The sequence below is a fragment of the Pezoporus flaviventris genome, unplaced genomic scaffold (genome assembly GCF_033815535.1).
Source record: "Pezoporus flaviventris isolate CSIRO_AGI_PZ_B2104156 unplaced genomic scaffold, CSIRO_AGI_Pfla_v1 ptg000002l, whole genome shotgun sequence".
In the NCBI taxonomy this organism is placed as follows: Eukaryota; Metazoa; Chordata; class Aves; order Psittaciformes; family Psittacidae; genus Pezoporus; species Pezoporus flaviventris.
Window position 1 is genome coordinate 13,424,590 of NW_026892550.1, and position 15,006 is coordinate 13,439,595.

At 41.5% G+C, this 15,006-nt stretch overlaps 2 protein-coding genes across 4 annotated transcripts; one reads left to right on the plus strand and one right to left on the minus strand.

Moving 5' to 3' along the window:
• Positions 1-234: 234 nt before the first annotated feature.
• Positions 235-10,484, minus strand: QDPR (quinoid dihydropteridine reductase). Of its 2 annotated transcripts, XM_061469644.1 has the most exons (7): positions 10,347-10,484; positions 10,150-10,242; positions 8,695-8,791; positions 6,951-7,091; positions 4,329-4,437; positions 2,931-3,014; positions 235-1,082 (listed from the first exon to the last, which is right to left on the minus strand). In XM_061469644.1, exons 1-7 carry the CDS (start codon positions 10,431-10,433, stop codon positions 974-976), a joined length of 720 nt encoding a protein of 239 aa, XP_061325628.1. In that variant the 5' UTR covers positions 10,434-10,484; the 3' UTR covers positions 235-973. The 2 variants fall into 2 exon arrangements, with proteins under 2 accessions (XP_061325628.1, XP_061325638.1); XM_061469654.1 differs by lacking the exon at positions 6,951-7,091.
• Positions 10,485-11,123: 639 nt separating this feature from the next.
• CLRN2 (clarin 2) lies at positions 11,124-14,559 on the plus strand. Of its 2 annotated transcripts, XM_061469675.1 has the most exons (4): positions 11,124-11,618; positions 11,740-11,896; positions 13,575-13,754; positions 14,122-14,559. In XM_061469675.1, the coding sequence occupies exons 2-4, from the start codon at positions 11,743-11,745 to the stop codon at positions 14,385-14,387; spliced, it is 600 nt and encodes a 199-aa protein (XP_061325659.1). In that variant the 5' UTR covers positions 11,124-11,618; positions 11,740-11,742; the 3' UTR covers positions 14,388-14,559. The 2 variants fall into 2 exon arrangements, with proteins under 2 accessions (XP_061325659.1, XP_061325649.1); XM_061469665.1 differs by having other exon boundaries at positions 11,603-11,896.
• Positions 14,560-15,006: the final 447 nt, after the last annotated feature.

Here is a 15,006-nt window from a genome sequence, read left to right on the forward strand (position 1 = left end):
GTATTTCCACACAATGTAGCTGGATTAAAGGTAACACTTGCTCCTGCTGAAGGCCTGCCTCTGTGCACAGCTTGTAGCTCTTGTGCACCTCTACTACAGAAATGTGTTTTATGCAGCATGCTCAGAAGGAAGGAAGTGAAAAGTCCCCTGCCATAACCAAACTGCAAGTCCAATTAAATTGGTTAAAATGTTATGCAGATAGTTAGGTTACAATGATAGAGACAGTCCAGCACATAAAACAATATATATTTATTTAGCACAAAAAAAAATCTCTATTCAAATAGAAGCGTATATATATTTTTCTAGTACTTTTTTACGGCACTTTGCTTCTTGGAAGAGTAAAGAACCATCATGACTAACACAAAGACATACTAATCATTTGACAGAATGACTGACAGCAGTTTATGAGCTGTAAGGCAAATTAGAAACCTCCTTCTCAGGTGTGTATTCTCTACAGAGTTCCGTTAACTTAAGTGAAACACTGACAAGAAAAATGTTACCAGACTAAGACATTATACCCTACTGCAATGTTTCGTGCTGTTACAGCCAACACAATATCCAGGGGCAGGGATAAATCTCCTGACAAAGACACAGACTACTGGAAGTTTCACAGGAAGTTGCCAGGAACACTTACTGACTGAGAAAAAAAACCAATCCAACCATTATGTGTGTGATTACATGACATAATTAAGCACAGTTCCCATTTCAGAGAAAACAGGCAAGTCAGCATACAATGCTCAGAATTAGGACACACACAGACTTTCAAGCCTGCAACTTGCATTTAGAGACAAATACATGATACTTGTTGGTAAACAAATGCTGACAGATCACACTGGCAGCACAGAAATATTACTTGAAAACTGGTTCTATTAATGACATAACTAATGGATATAGAAGACCACCCAAATCAGTGGCACACAGACTTCCCATAGCTTCTCCTCTGCTGAAGTTCCACCACCTTAAGAGGCTTACATCAAAGATGTGCTACCGCAACTAGTTCAGTTTTCCCTCCTGTAGTCACCATCTGGATTAGGCTTCCTGAGTTTGGCCGATTCTTTCCTGTTATCCAGTCATAAAAGGTTCTGTTTCAAAATAAATGGATAAAACAGAGTTAGGAAGAGGAAAAAAAATATATTATCAGGTACACTGATGGAAACATAAGATAAAAGCCTATTAGTTTTACTTCTTCTCATATTGCCCTCTCTGGTGATTTCCGTGTACATTGTGAACTAGCAGTGCCATAACTGGATTCAGGCCATCCGAACTGGCCACAGACTCAGAAAAATCCATAGGGCTTTACAGAGCTCACACAGGATTTTTACATCTCAAAGGAAAAGTCCAGGAGCTTAAAACATCCAAGTGGCAAGCCAAAGAGGTGAGTTATTTCCAAGCTCAAAAACAAATACTGAAAAGGGGAAGGAAAGGCAACTTAAGTTGCCTTTGGCTATAACAGAGCTGCTAAACCCACTAGTCTCCTATAGGCCACTGTAACTCACTGGTCTCAGCAGAAGCACACAAAGCCTTAAGACATCCAAAGTACTGCAAAGTAAGGTGGACTCATTCAGGTAACACACCAGAACACTTCTTACCAAGACACAAACTCCTTGCTCAAAATATAATACAGAAAGCACAGTGTATTTTTCAGGTCCATCAACCCTTCCAATGTTGCAGACACAGTAACAGCCATGCTGGAATGTCCTGCCATCTGACACAATGGCACAACATTCAAGTGCCCGGTAGGGAAGAGTTTTTCTGCCTCCTTCCCAAGATGCAGATGTTACCAACACTTAACATCATGTTTTTCTTCCACAGCCAGCAAGATTTTCCATTTTCAAAACAGGATTTAAAAGTTCAGGAATTAGAACTTAAGAAACAAACCAAAACAATCAACTTAATTCTTCCATGTGGAAAAAAGACTTAAAAAAAAAAAGTAAAACCACAACATCTGGTTAAGCACAATAAACTAAAGACCTTTTTTTAAATGTTTTTAGGCCAACTCAATGGGGCTTTTTAAAGAGCCACATCAAACAGCTGCAGAGGGTGCTCACAAAACCATTTCCCACTCTAAGTTTAAAAAGTCACAAAAAAACGAAATCTAATGTCAGAACTAAACTACTCCCTGAACAATTAGCAACAGGTAAATGCAATTTCAGTGTCAGCTCTAAAGGACTTTAAAAAGTGTAAGAGTAAAGCCCTTTACAATGTATGAATGTAGATCCATGTTTGGTTTCCCTCGTTGTGTCCTTATTTTCTTCCTTTTGACAGCTCACCCTCAGTAGGATCTCTGCTACTCCCAATCACAGAGCAGAAAGCAGCACTCGTGCGGCACCCTCTCTAACCAGAGGAGTGACACACAGTAAGCAAGGCAATCCCAGCCTGCTCTTATGCAGGCTACAGTTGGAATCTCACCATTTTGCAACAACATTCAGGAAAAGCCTTTGTGGATGGCAGAAAAAAAAGAAACAAACATATTGACTAAATTTTTCTAAACAAGAGCAGGAATTTTGTCAGCTGAGAAATGAACACACCACAGACTGGGCATAGAGTGTTTAACAGAAAAACAAGAATCCCAAAGTTTCCATGCCTATTTGCAGTCCACCTTTAAGCCAGACTACTGTCTCTTGCATCTGCTGTCTGTAGTTTAATTTGTCTACAGGCTTTATGAGGTTCTCTGGCTTACGACTGCTTAAGGCAATCTCCCTTATTGGAATAACTGGTGTAGAGATGCTGCAGTTGAAATAGTTGGGCTGATTTTCTCCAGTTAAGAAGCCTGTGCAATAAACCCAATGTGACTGAAAAACACACAAAATGAGATGATGGAAGTAAAAAGCCACTCAAATCCAAGACTGCTATTTAGAGAGAACATGCAATAAAGATACAGCAGCAAAAGGGACAGTGAGGAATTGCTTAGTTACCATGCTGATACTCACTCAGCAATGAATTCTAAGGGTGTCCAGGAGCTGAAATCTGCATCAGGCATTGATTTCCTGTTTGCTGGTGTATCTAAGGTAACCCTGTGATTAAAAAAGATAAGCCTTTTAATTATACACCATGTTTCTGATGAGTGCCACCTGCTTCTATTCAGCACTGTAGCATATGCTTGCCTTTTAGACCACGTGGTATGGATTTTTCCTGCATCCTCCACGTGCTGAGAACATACAGCCATCAGTTTCAACATATACCAAAGGCTCCAACCTACAAGCCCTCACCTTCCTGGCTTGCTGATGAAATCCAGCCCATTAGAGCAATCACTCAGTCCATAGCTCCCTTCTAGTCTCTCTCCTGCAGACAGGAAGAGACAGCAACAAGCTTGCTCAGGTGTACTGCACAGCACATGCACAGTACAGCCATGCTTTCACAGAGCCTCATGCCAGCTGTAAATGCAGAGGTTAAGTGCACAAGCATAGGAAGCTTTGACTTTGATGATATATATTTATGCTATATACAGTGATAAAGGGGTGAACTTTTTACAACTCCTTCCTTGAGATACTGTTGATAATCCAAGGTATCATTACTCTCTCAAAACTTCACTCAAAACCAGTTTTGTATGAGAAGTATCCAAATGCAGAAGACCCAAGAGTCCAGTGATATTGGTGTCTGCCTGTCCATATGGCTCTGTAGAAGGTGATGTTTGTGTGTTAGGAAAACAAAGCAGGGAGAATTCAGATAGTGTTCTAAACCCCTATATAGGACTCTTTAGTAGTTTTTGGTCCTGAATTAGATATGAACCTGGCAAGAAAAATACTTTTCATTTTGGCAACAGAATTGCTGAGTTTAGACAGAGTGAAGATCTTCTAGGCTACTTTTCTAGCTTTCCTCATCAAAAAGAAAGCTGTGACAGGAAAATACAAGCTAAACTTTTTCTTTCCATATATCCCCAAAATGATCTAATTTTACTGATCAAGCTTAGTTATGCAACACCTTATGAAGAAGCATCTTTAACCAAGTCAAAACTTGTCAAGTAATCCTTTTGCTTTACTATTTACCCTTTACTACTATCACATGGTTCAATCTACAACTGTGCTGAATAGCTCATCTCATTTTCAGAGTTCTGTCTATACTGGAAAAAAAGAATCAAAAAACCTCATGTTAATGCACAGCTATGGTTGAACTGCTTAAAGGCAAATTTCAATCCTAACATCCACTACCATTTTACAAAGGAAAGAAAAAAAAAACCAACATTTTCTCTGTGAATTGCATGAAGCTGTGAATAGGTGTGAGAAGCTGTTTGTGCCCTGTGAACAGGACATCACAAGCACATTCATGTGACTCCAGGTTACAGCAATAATCAAGTAAAACTACGCAGAAGCAACTGTGCAATCACTTACGGTAAAATGGCAACAGCAGCAGACCCAGACGGCAGGCCACTACTGGGACCTGCTAAACTCTGACACAGCTGATGTACTGCTCCTTTGGCCATGCCATAGCCAATCATCCCTGACAATTAAAAACAGGCAAATTAAAGCACAATCAAAACAGCTTTCAATGCCATCAGTAGTTTAATAAAAAACCTCAGATTGTTTGATGAACATGAAGTTTAAGACCACCTACCACTGCCAGAACAGAATCAGATTTTTAAAACATATTAAAACATACATATTAAAAGGGGAAAAAAATAAATAAAAGGAAAAAAAACCAAGAAGCTCTTACTAGGCATCCAGGAAGCATCACAGAAATTAGCAGCTTACAGAGTTAAGTAGTAAGTTAATGTATCCAAACATACCCTGAAAGATGTGATCTACAGGGCTAACTAACCTCACAAATCTAATAAAGTAACTGTGAAAATGCTTGTAGATGTTACTAAAGGCAATCATCCATTCATTTTCATCTTATGCGGGTTTTGACCCAAACAGATACAGCTCACTTCTCTCCAGAACTGTAATTCACTTGGTCAGCATGCCAAATCTGACAAGCCCTTTGAAAAAGGCTACAACACCTCCCTACCTACTATGGGAGAAAATAATCTGTGTGTAAAAGAATTTCTTCCTGAACACTGCTGCTTTCCAGGCAAACAGTACTCAGCAGTGTAAGAGCAACAGGAATGAGAGCATAAGGTGCACTGGTTGGGTAAACATCTGGACAATCAGGGTGCTACAGGTCTGAGATGTCTCACAGTATGTTCTGCCAAGCAGTCCAGACACAGACTAAGCACATAAGAAAACAAATGCATTTCATCTATACAACTGGATGCCTTTCTACCCATTTATATAACCACACAACCCCTTTCCAGTGTTCCTGAGGAAGTATTTTGTATCAAATTTACAAAGGTACCTTTACACTGTAGAAGTGTCTCCACTATATCCAATTGGACATAATGTAGCATTCCATTTTTATCAGGAGAATCATGGGCAGCAGGAGCAAGCTTGTATTATTGTTATGATAAAGATACTTGCAACTGTATGGCATTCCCTTCTTGTCCTGTCTAAACCAAACATTCGAAGTCTTCTTTAACCTGTTCATGCTTCTACATTCCGTAGCCACTACTGTCAGACTGATTCTGTAACTGTGATTTTCAGTATTATTCAGTTCCCATCATGCAAGTCAACATTTTCACACAGCAAAAGAAAAACCATGCTAACAGCAAACAAGAAAAAGATTACTCCTTCCATAAGGGCTGTAGTAACATACCCATTAAGTCCTATTTGCAAAAGTTGGGCAACATCTCTTTCCCAATTCTTCCTGATGTTAATGAGTTGCATGTGTTTGCCGAAAGCACTGCTGTGTTTTTCAGGAAAAAATCCAGACTAGCTGAAACCAGCTAGTTCAGAACATGAAAGTAAATCACTGTTTCCTGTGCTGTGGTCCCTACCTCCCCCAAAACCACCAAATAACAAACAGGAAAGTTTGCTGGAGTTCACATTTTTCATTTGTATACAGTCAGCAGCAGTACACTGTAAATTACGCATCTGCTTATTCTCATAAAATAAGCCTTTTATCTTCTGACTATGCCAGAAGCAGCTCTAAGCATACAAGATAAACCACTAACTAGAAAATATAGCCTATTTTTCCCTAAACAGTTTCAGGCACAGCCTTCAGGGATGTTCATAAAATGAATGTTTTAAAATTTTAGTACCTATGTCTCATGAAAATATAGTTAAAGTCACGCTAACAAAAGACTGGGAAATACGAGTATTTGTCTCAAAACCTTTCCACTCCCTGCATGTGGGCTTGTGTCAGTGCTGCCTTGTTTTAATGTTAAATTGCTCCCAGATGTCTTCCTCCATGCAGACCAACCTGGTGAGGAGCAAGATGAAAAACCCAGTAAAGTTCGTATTAAATAGCTAGCAGATGTCAAAGCTGAAGGTCAACAAGCTTATCTGTGTCTGAAGCAAAGGCAGATGGGAATCGGAATATGAACAGGACAAACAGAGTCAACAGAATTAGCCGAGTCATTGCCAATGGAAAAATTGGGCAACTAAGGACTCTACCTTTCAGAACACAAACAGGACATTTTACTTTATTTGAGGCACTGGAACAGGCTGCCCAGAGAAGCTCCAGATGTCCCATCCCTGCCAGTGTTCAAGGCCAGGTTGGATGGAGCTTCGAGCAAACTGGTCTAGTGGAAGGTGTCCCTGCCCATGACAGGGGGATTGGAACTAGATGAGATTTAAGGTCCCTTCCAATCCCAACCATTCTGTTATTCTACCAATATCTTTACAGCTTGCTGTGGGCTTCTATTCTTCTGAGAATTATTTTCCAAATTTTTTCTATTGTATCATGTATTAGCCAAGTACATTTCACCATGGTCAAGGATACTATTTAAATATAGATTTTGTTTGCACTCCAGCGTCAATAGATTCTATACTGTTACCTGTAAAAGTACACTTCAGTGTTTCCACTAGTACTAAATGTCAAGAAACTGGACAGTGAAATTGCTTCTTCATAAACAAGAATGCTCACCCTAACTGTAACTGCTGATGTCCCAGCAGTTACCATGTATTGCATTTTACCTGGGGTTCCAGACAAAGCAGCTTGAGCTCCTGTCAAAGTCAAGAGGCCACCTTCTTTCAGATGTTTTGTGGCTAGGTGGCTGGAAATAGTCGATGTCCAAACACTCTGCTTCCACATCAGATCACAGTTTTTGTATAAAGCTGATTAGGAAGAGAATTAGTAAAATCAATTAAAAGTTAGAAGACTTCTAACTCTAATTTCTTTACTGTCAGAATACAACAGGAAACATGCTTTCTACTATTTTCTACTTCCACATTGGCTAAAATACCAATTTATGTCCTTTGTATCTCCCTTTTCTTTAGGCTCCAAGTCCCAACTCTACAACATACATTCTAGGCAGTTACCTACTTTTTCACCACCACAAATAAAAAGCAAACTCACACAAAACAGTTCCATTAGCTCTCCATTAATGGCTCAGATTTCCAAGTTCTTGAAACTCCTATAAGGTTGCTTCAATCTGTGTCAAGGATCTCGGAACTCTCACATTAGCCTCACCCCACCTTATAGCAGCAAGATCTGACTCTTTTCATAACTTCCTCACTGACTGCAAAAGAACTATGCTCCACTAGTATGCAGACAGAAGACTCCAAGAAACAAAGGAGTCCAACAAGAAAGTATTTCTCATTGTCAGATTACTTCATAAACCAAGAAACAACCTGTCTGCCTGACACTGGCACGGAATACCGAAGACACACGTATCTGCACTGTACCAAATGACTGTTCCAGTGCACCTACGTACTGGAGTAAGCAAGTGTGCTGCAATCACCGGTAAGGCAGCCTACAAGGGAGGCACAACAGTAACTTCAAATGAAAGCAAAATATGAACTCTCAGCAATAGTTTTATTATCAATATCTACATGGGAAATAAAGAAAAACAATAATGCCGAAGATTCTAGTATTAAAGGATGACCATTTCCGTAACACGATACGGAACAAGTCTAAATAACTGTGGTATAAGCCAACCACCTAGATACCCTACTACTCTATCAACACCATCACTATAAATCATGGTTATGATAAAGTGTCTTATTTAAGCTAACAATCTAACATAATGCAGCTGTAGCATAAGCACATATGCCTTTCCATCTTGCCATTCTTCAAAGAGAAATCTTTGCCTTTAATGTCCAAACTGGAATGGGGGAAGAACAGAACGCATTTTATCAGATTTCCTCCAGACAGAAAATGAGTATTTTGATTGTATTTCTACACTAGCAGGTAAAGTATAAATTTCATTCTGAATATTCCATGTCTACAGGCTTTTTTTCTGTAGCATGATCTCAGGCCATTAGACAGCCCCTTCCAACACTGCATTGCACATTAATAGCTCAGAGAACTACAGGAGGCAACTGAACTGATATGCATATAGCAATGAACTGGGAAACAACACTGATGCTTCTGCCCAGCCATTGTTTTATGTAACTTGCCTGATACAGGTAAACTCAGCAGAAGTTAGTTCATAGCTAATAACATTGAACTCCTTCATAAAGTGCATCAAGATTTTTTCAGAGCAAACTGGCATATCAAGTATTACTGAGAATACCGAGTGCTGTGCAAATTTAACTGCAAAAGTTCACAGAAGCACTAAGCAGCGTTGTGACTGAGTCATTCTGTACTTCTACGCTCATGTCCTCTTCTGGACTTGGGAAGAGAGACCATCTGAAATGTCCCTATTACCATGATTTTTAAGGATTCCTCTCAGATTCCATTCATGTGTTTACTGACACGCATGTACCAAAGGCTTACACTTAGCTTTGGCACTGCCTCCAGCCCATCCTCCTGCTACACACAAGATTGCATCCACCTTTTCTTCACCAAGGAGTTTTCCAACCTCTGCTGTCACCTACAGTACACAGAACAAAGATGCATGGGAAATGCTGGATGAGTAAGGCACAGAAGTAAATGTCAAGACTGACCCTCTTTTTAGCCAAGTAACACAACACACAGCAATTGAAATAACTGTATAAAATTAACATTTATGATCCATATGAACTCAAAGTAATTGTGTTGAAAGACAACTACAGATGAAAGTCAGCCCAAAGAAGGTCAGATTGTACAGTGCATGATAGTACCGGAAATAACTGATTTTAGCTGGACTGAAAGATCTGACCCTGACCCATATCATTAACAGTTTTTATTTGTGACTTACTTTTTGACAGGTTCTTCTCTGGGTATGGTGCTGCTTAACATTGAAAATGAAACTCCAGGTCTGAGCAGGACTACAGGTGTCACTTTTGATGACAGTGCAAGAAACGAACAACTGAAAATTAGCCTTTTTATTGCTTCTATCTAGACTACAACCATCAGTTCAAGTCTGGCCCCTAAATTTATATTTGTATACTTTTAAATATCCAGTATATTTTTCAATTTCAAATACAAGACTTCACAGTTGGCAATGTGTTGCCTACCAATTTTCTCTGCCAAAGTGAAAAGCACACAACCTGTCTCTCAACAAAGACAAACATCCGCTGGTTTTCACAACAGCTGAGCATTGAAAAATACGTTACAAACTCATTATTCTTCAACAGCCTTAAGAATTAGTACACATAAAGAAAACACTGGCTAATGATTCAGTTTATTAACAAGAAAAATAGAGTCAAAAGTTACAAATTAAAAACTAAATCCCATCCCTTGAGAATGAAGCAGAACAGTTTTTAGGCTAGCTTGGATTCTCCCATATTCACCTTTGTGGAAACCAGAGTATTCTCTACATATCCCATCGGGGCATAGAGCTTGCATGCTTTGAGTACACTTCTTACCTACAAACTATGTATTTAAGATTTAGGACATTCGAGAGAAGTGTTGTTGCATTTTAAGGTGTCCAAATTCATCTTCGTTATACTCACCTGATTCAGCCTGCGACTTTTCAAGTCGCCAAGAGAAAAGTAACACAAAATTGCATTAGGTGCTGAACCTCCAAAATCTCACCTCAAGCTCTTTCTGCATATTCATGCATGCAATTAAATTACAAATAATAAAGAAGGAAACAGTGACAAGGAGATGTGATGATCTTCGGGTTGAGGGCACCGCCACCGGTAAGCTCCTTTGCCCACAGCAGCTGCTTCTTGCCCGAATCCGGACCCATCCCTGCAGCCGCCTCCTGCCTGCGGCCGCAGCACTGGCAAGACCGCAGGGGCGAGAGCACGAAGGAGCGGCTGGCCGCCCCCCTCCACCGCCTCAGGCCGCCCCGCGCCAACCCACCTGCTCAGCATGCTCGGGGAAAGAGTCGGTCATCCTCACCACCACGCTGGCGCTGGCGTCCTCGTTCTCCGCCAGGTCGATGCTGGCCACCCACTGCAGAGAGCAGCGCGTTAGCCCCCGGCCGCCGAACCGCCTCACGCTGCCCCTCGATCGGGAGCGCTCCCCGCCTCGCCACCTCCCGCCCGGCCGGAGCTTACCCAGTCCCTGGACTTGAGGTACCGCACGCACTGGGACCCCAGCGCGCCTCTACCCCCGTACACCAGCACCCTGCCCGCCGCGGCCATGCTCGCTGCCAGCCCAGCCCAACCCGCCCCACTCTAGCTCCAGCACTACTTCGCTGCCCAGCACTTCGGCTGGGTGGCCGGCCAGCCCCGCCTGCGCATGGGGGCTGCCCCCGCGGGGGGCGGGTGCAAGGCGACAGCGCCCGACTCCGGTAGCAGTGGCGGGGCAGAAGGGGGCGGAACGTCCTCCTTCTGCTGCAGTTCCGGGGCAAGGGGGAGGAGCAGTCGCGGGGTCTTGGCCGAGCCGTAGCTGGGGTTTGGGTGGTGCAGCGGGGAGAGTTTTACCTCAGGAAATTCCGCACCCTTGCGGCGGTGGTGTTGAGGGGTCGGCACCTATCTGTAGGCATCCACCCTCACAGCTCCCCCAGCCAAGGCGACAGACCGTGTTACCGCCAGGATTAATTGATTGATTGATTGATTGATTGATTAATTAATTAATTAGCGGTTACAGAGGTCCCTGTAGGGCTGAAGTAGCGGTAACAGTAGAAGTGCAGGCAATTACAGGCAGGTTTGTTCAGCACCCGTGGGTCGCGCCTGTAGTTTGGATTACGCCGTTTAGCTCAGTCCCTCGGGCGGCAGGAACCGCATGTGTTCGGAGGGTCCGTATGCAGCACGTCGGGGAGCACCGGTGATGTGCCTCCTTCGGCTGGCAGGCCGAGATGGGATGGCTCCGTTCCGAGCCGAGCTGCACCGCCCCGGCGGCACTGACATGCACAGGCGGGTGGGAGTGAGCAGGGGGGCTCCCTACCGCTCAGGAGCCCGGAGAACCCAGCTGCCAAATCGCCTGGTTTAATGCTTGGCTCCCCGCACACAGCTACTTACCCACGTTTAACAATCTAAAAAACCGGATTCTGCTCCTCATTTTCTTCCCATGAGGTTACAGTAAAGAACTTGATGTCATTTGAGCAGGACAATTAAACCGCTGATGAAACCTTAGCCAGCCAATAGATATAGGATTACTTTCCACAGAAACAAGCATCGCCTCTCTACAGTATAACAAAGCTGTTCCTTGCAACTATTTCAGGATGTTATCGCAGCAAAATACATTGTTCATTTGATTTTTAACTGTACTGATTAATTTCTGGAGCTTCAAAGTACAATGAGATGTATTTTGAAGAACCTGCTCTTCATCTGTGAATTTTGGAGCATGAGAAAGAACGGAGACGTGCCTGCTGTACAGAGGCCTTGGTGATGATTCCTTGAAAACACTAGGATGCCTGGCTGCTTCAAAAAGACTTTATTTGCCTTGGCTTCCCTAGTAAGTTTTGTGTCTTTTATCCTGATTGTTGCTGCAATGGGGACCCCAAAGTGGATGACTGGGAAGATCCTTTGCAAAACAGGAGCTGATTTGGTCAATGCCACAGATCCAGAGCTGGTCAAGTTCATTGGAGAAATTTACTATGGACTCTTCCAGGGCGGCAAAATTCGGCAGTGTGGGTTGGGCGGGCGGCGCTCCCAGTTCACAAGTAAGTACAAGTTTGGTTGAATCTTTACTCTGATGTCACGTTCAACTTTAAAAACATCTTTTGTTTAAAGACCTCATAGAATGCAAATCACTATTATTAAATTTGTATTTGTGGCTGACTTGTGTTTTTTTATGGTTTGGGATCTGAGTGCAAATGTAAAATATCTATCATTTTGGGCTTTTTTTCTACCAGTTGTGTTCTGTTATATCCTGAAATAAAGACATGGAGGTGGGGGAGGGAAATCCCTAAGGCTAGATTGAGGGTTTCCTGTTGGTCTTGTGAAGGGAGTGAAAGTCATTTGGAGATGACCCTGTAAATTACACCTTCCCCTTGACTGACTCTTTCCTATGCCAAGTGTTGCTCTACAATCTCTCTATGCCTCTGTCCTCACCTTCTCTGTTGAACTCCTTAACCTTTTTATTCCTTTAAGAAGCAGAGATCTATTTAGCTGGCCAGATTTCTGCATTTCTCTAGCTTTCCTAATGCAGCTGCCTGCCACAGCAGACACTCCTAACTTTATTAATGTGTTGAAGACATTTTTACCTTTTTTCCTTGTAACTTTGGAGAAAAAAAAAAACAAAACACTGAACTCTTGAATACATTTGTAAGAATTTCTACTTTTTTTTTTTAACTTAAAAGATTTTCTTGAGATCTCAAAACCACTCAGACACTGATACGTACTTTGGGTGATTACCCAGTTTTTGCACATCATGTACTACAGTGAAAATGTTATTTTGCATTAATGATTTTCTGTTCAGTGTGTGGATCCACCGTGACTTAAACCGATACAAGTTGAAGCTGCTGCAGCCTCATCCTCTCTGTAGCCCACAGGAATGCTGTCCTGCCCAGTCCTTTGCAATGGCTCTGGGAGTTGTTGCAGTGAAGTTGGTTAGGAAGTTAAGCTGGCAAAAAAATGAACATACCAAAAAACCCATTAGTTTCCCATAGGATCATGGCTGACTACACAACTGCACAGCACCGCTCTAAAAACTCAAAGGCAGGCAGGACTGTGGGACTTAAGAGGAATGAAGAGAATCAGAGCAACCTTAACTTGGATCAGTTGTTGAGATGAATGTGGACTAGTCACTTTTTACAATAACCAAGTCTTGCTCAAGCTCTGACTGCAGCTGCAACTTCATTACATGGGCAGAGCAGTCACACTCAATTACTTTGTCCAGTGAATTTGAATGGCTGGCAGACCAGCCATCAGGTCAATCCTCTTCCAGCTCTGCTCTGCTCCTTTGAGGCATTCAGAAATACCATACCAGTTCTCTCACCCTATCCTGTCAGAGAGAATGAGGAAAAAGTAGGCAGTCTCCTTTAATCTCTGTACAGCTTTCTGGACTCTTTAATAAACTTTCTAATTAATTAATTACTAATTAATTCTACAGCAGAGATAAAGACATTAACACAAGTAGATAAATTAAGCAGGACTTAAGCCTGTCCTTATTCACAGACCTTTGTAAAGGATATTCCTGTAGTAGAATATCCCTAGTTTGTGTGATGTAGTGACAAAGCATCATGAACTAAGGTGTGTGTAATTACCTGAATTGATCACCTCTGTAAAAGATGGTCTTGTTTCAGTATAATTTAAGTCTGTAGCACCAGCACAGTGTGATATTTACTGTTGTCAAGAAAAAACACACACTGACTAGATGACGTTTTCTTTCCTTGACAGTTTTCCCACACATGGTGAAAAAGCTGAATACAGGCCTGCACGTGATCATTATAATGTTCCTCTGTGTGGCCATTTCCTTTTCTCTGGTCAGTTTTGGATTCTGCATTCTTAACACAATAAAAGTTCCTTACCGGGCTATTAAAGGTCCAGCAGGAGTTTGCCTTTGGAACTTCATTGCAGGTAACAGCATTTACCAGTAGCTTTTACCAGTCACATTCATACACAATGTTAAATGTCCCTTATCTTGCCTTACTGAATATTTCCTTGACTTAAATACTTGTGAATAAAATGAAGGTAGCAGTGAATTCGCATCTGTCACCTTTTTACAGGAGCTGTGAATGCCAGTCCTTAGGCTCTGTCTGTACCATTGAAGGAAGGACTTTATTACCAACACTGGTACAACATTTGGCCATACAATAAAAACTAAGCATTTTGAAGGTGTTTAAGCCATACCTAAACCCACCCCTATTCTGTATCACACCCACTGTTGTATTCAATAAGTCTTCTGAAGCCCAACCATAATCTGCCTTGTTTCATTTCATTGCAGGTGGATTTCTAGTACTTGCAGTCACCAGCTTTATGGCTGCTGTGAAACTTCACCACCTCACAGAAAGAATTGCCAGTTTTCGGGAAAATGTCTTTCAATTCGTTGTCTTAGAAGAAAGGTTTGAAGACTCTTTTTGGCTTTGTGTGGCAAGTGCCACAGCACATGCAGTGAATTTGCTGCTAATAGCCATTAGTGGGATTCATTTTCCTAAAATTAAGACTAAAACAGAAGAAGCAAATGTTACAGCAGAAGATATCATGTACTAATAAATCTACACAGAACTACTTTGGTCAAGTGAACTGTCACAACACAAAACAACTGCTTGGCTCTTCAGCTTTTGATTTGGATGGATGATTTTTGTATAAACATGCGTAAATATGATATTCTGCTGTACCAGCAATTAACATATGTTGGAAGGTGGGAATAACAAATGCAGTTACCATTGTTCTCCAAATTGACTGATACATGTAGTGAATACACACTGCTCACAGGTTTCTGAAAATTTGCATTTTGAGATATTTTAGAAAACTCAACTGAAATACAATTTCATTGAAACCCAGTGTCTTCTTTCTTTAGAAAGAAAGTATGTGTATCACAAACCTTTGATACTCTAAGTTTATTTCAAAACAGGAAGAATGGACATCTACCAGTTAATTTCACAGAATTACCTGGAAAACATTGTGAGGGCTGTGTGAAATATGTTTGGTGATGTTATAGCACATTGAAAAAGAACACTTCATCATCTCTAAAGCTAAAATTAAGGAGAAGCACAGGCTAAGTATGTGTGAAATGTTTCAACTGAAATTATCAAACCCCACACAGTAAAGAAGTGAGAAAAGTAAGGTTCATGGGGTGCTTGTGGACTATGAAATAAAATGTATTAGC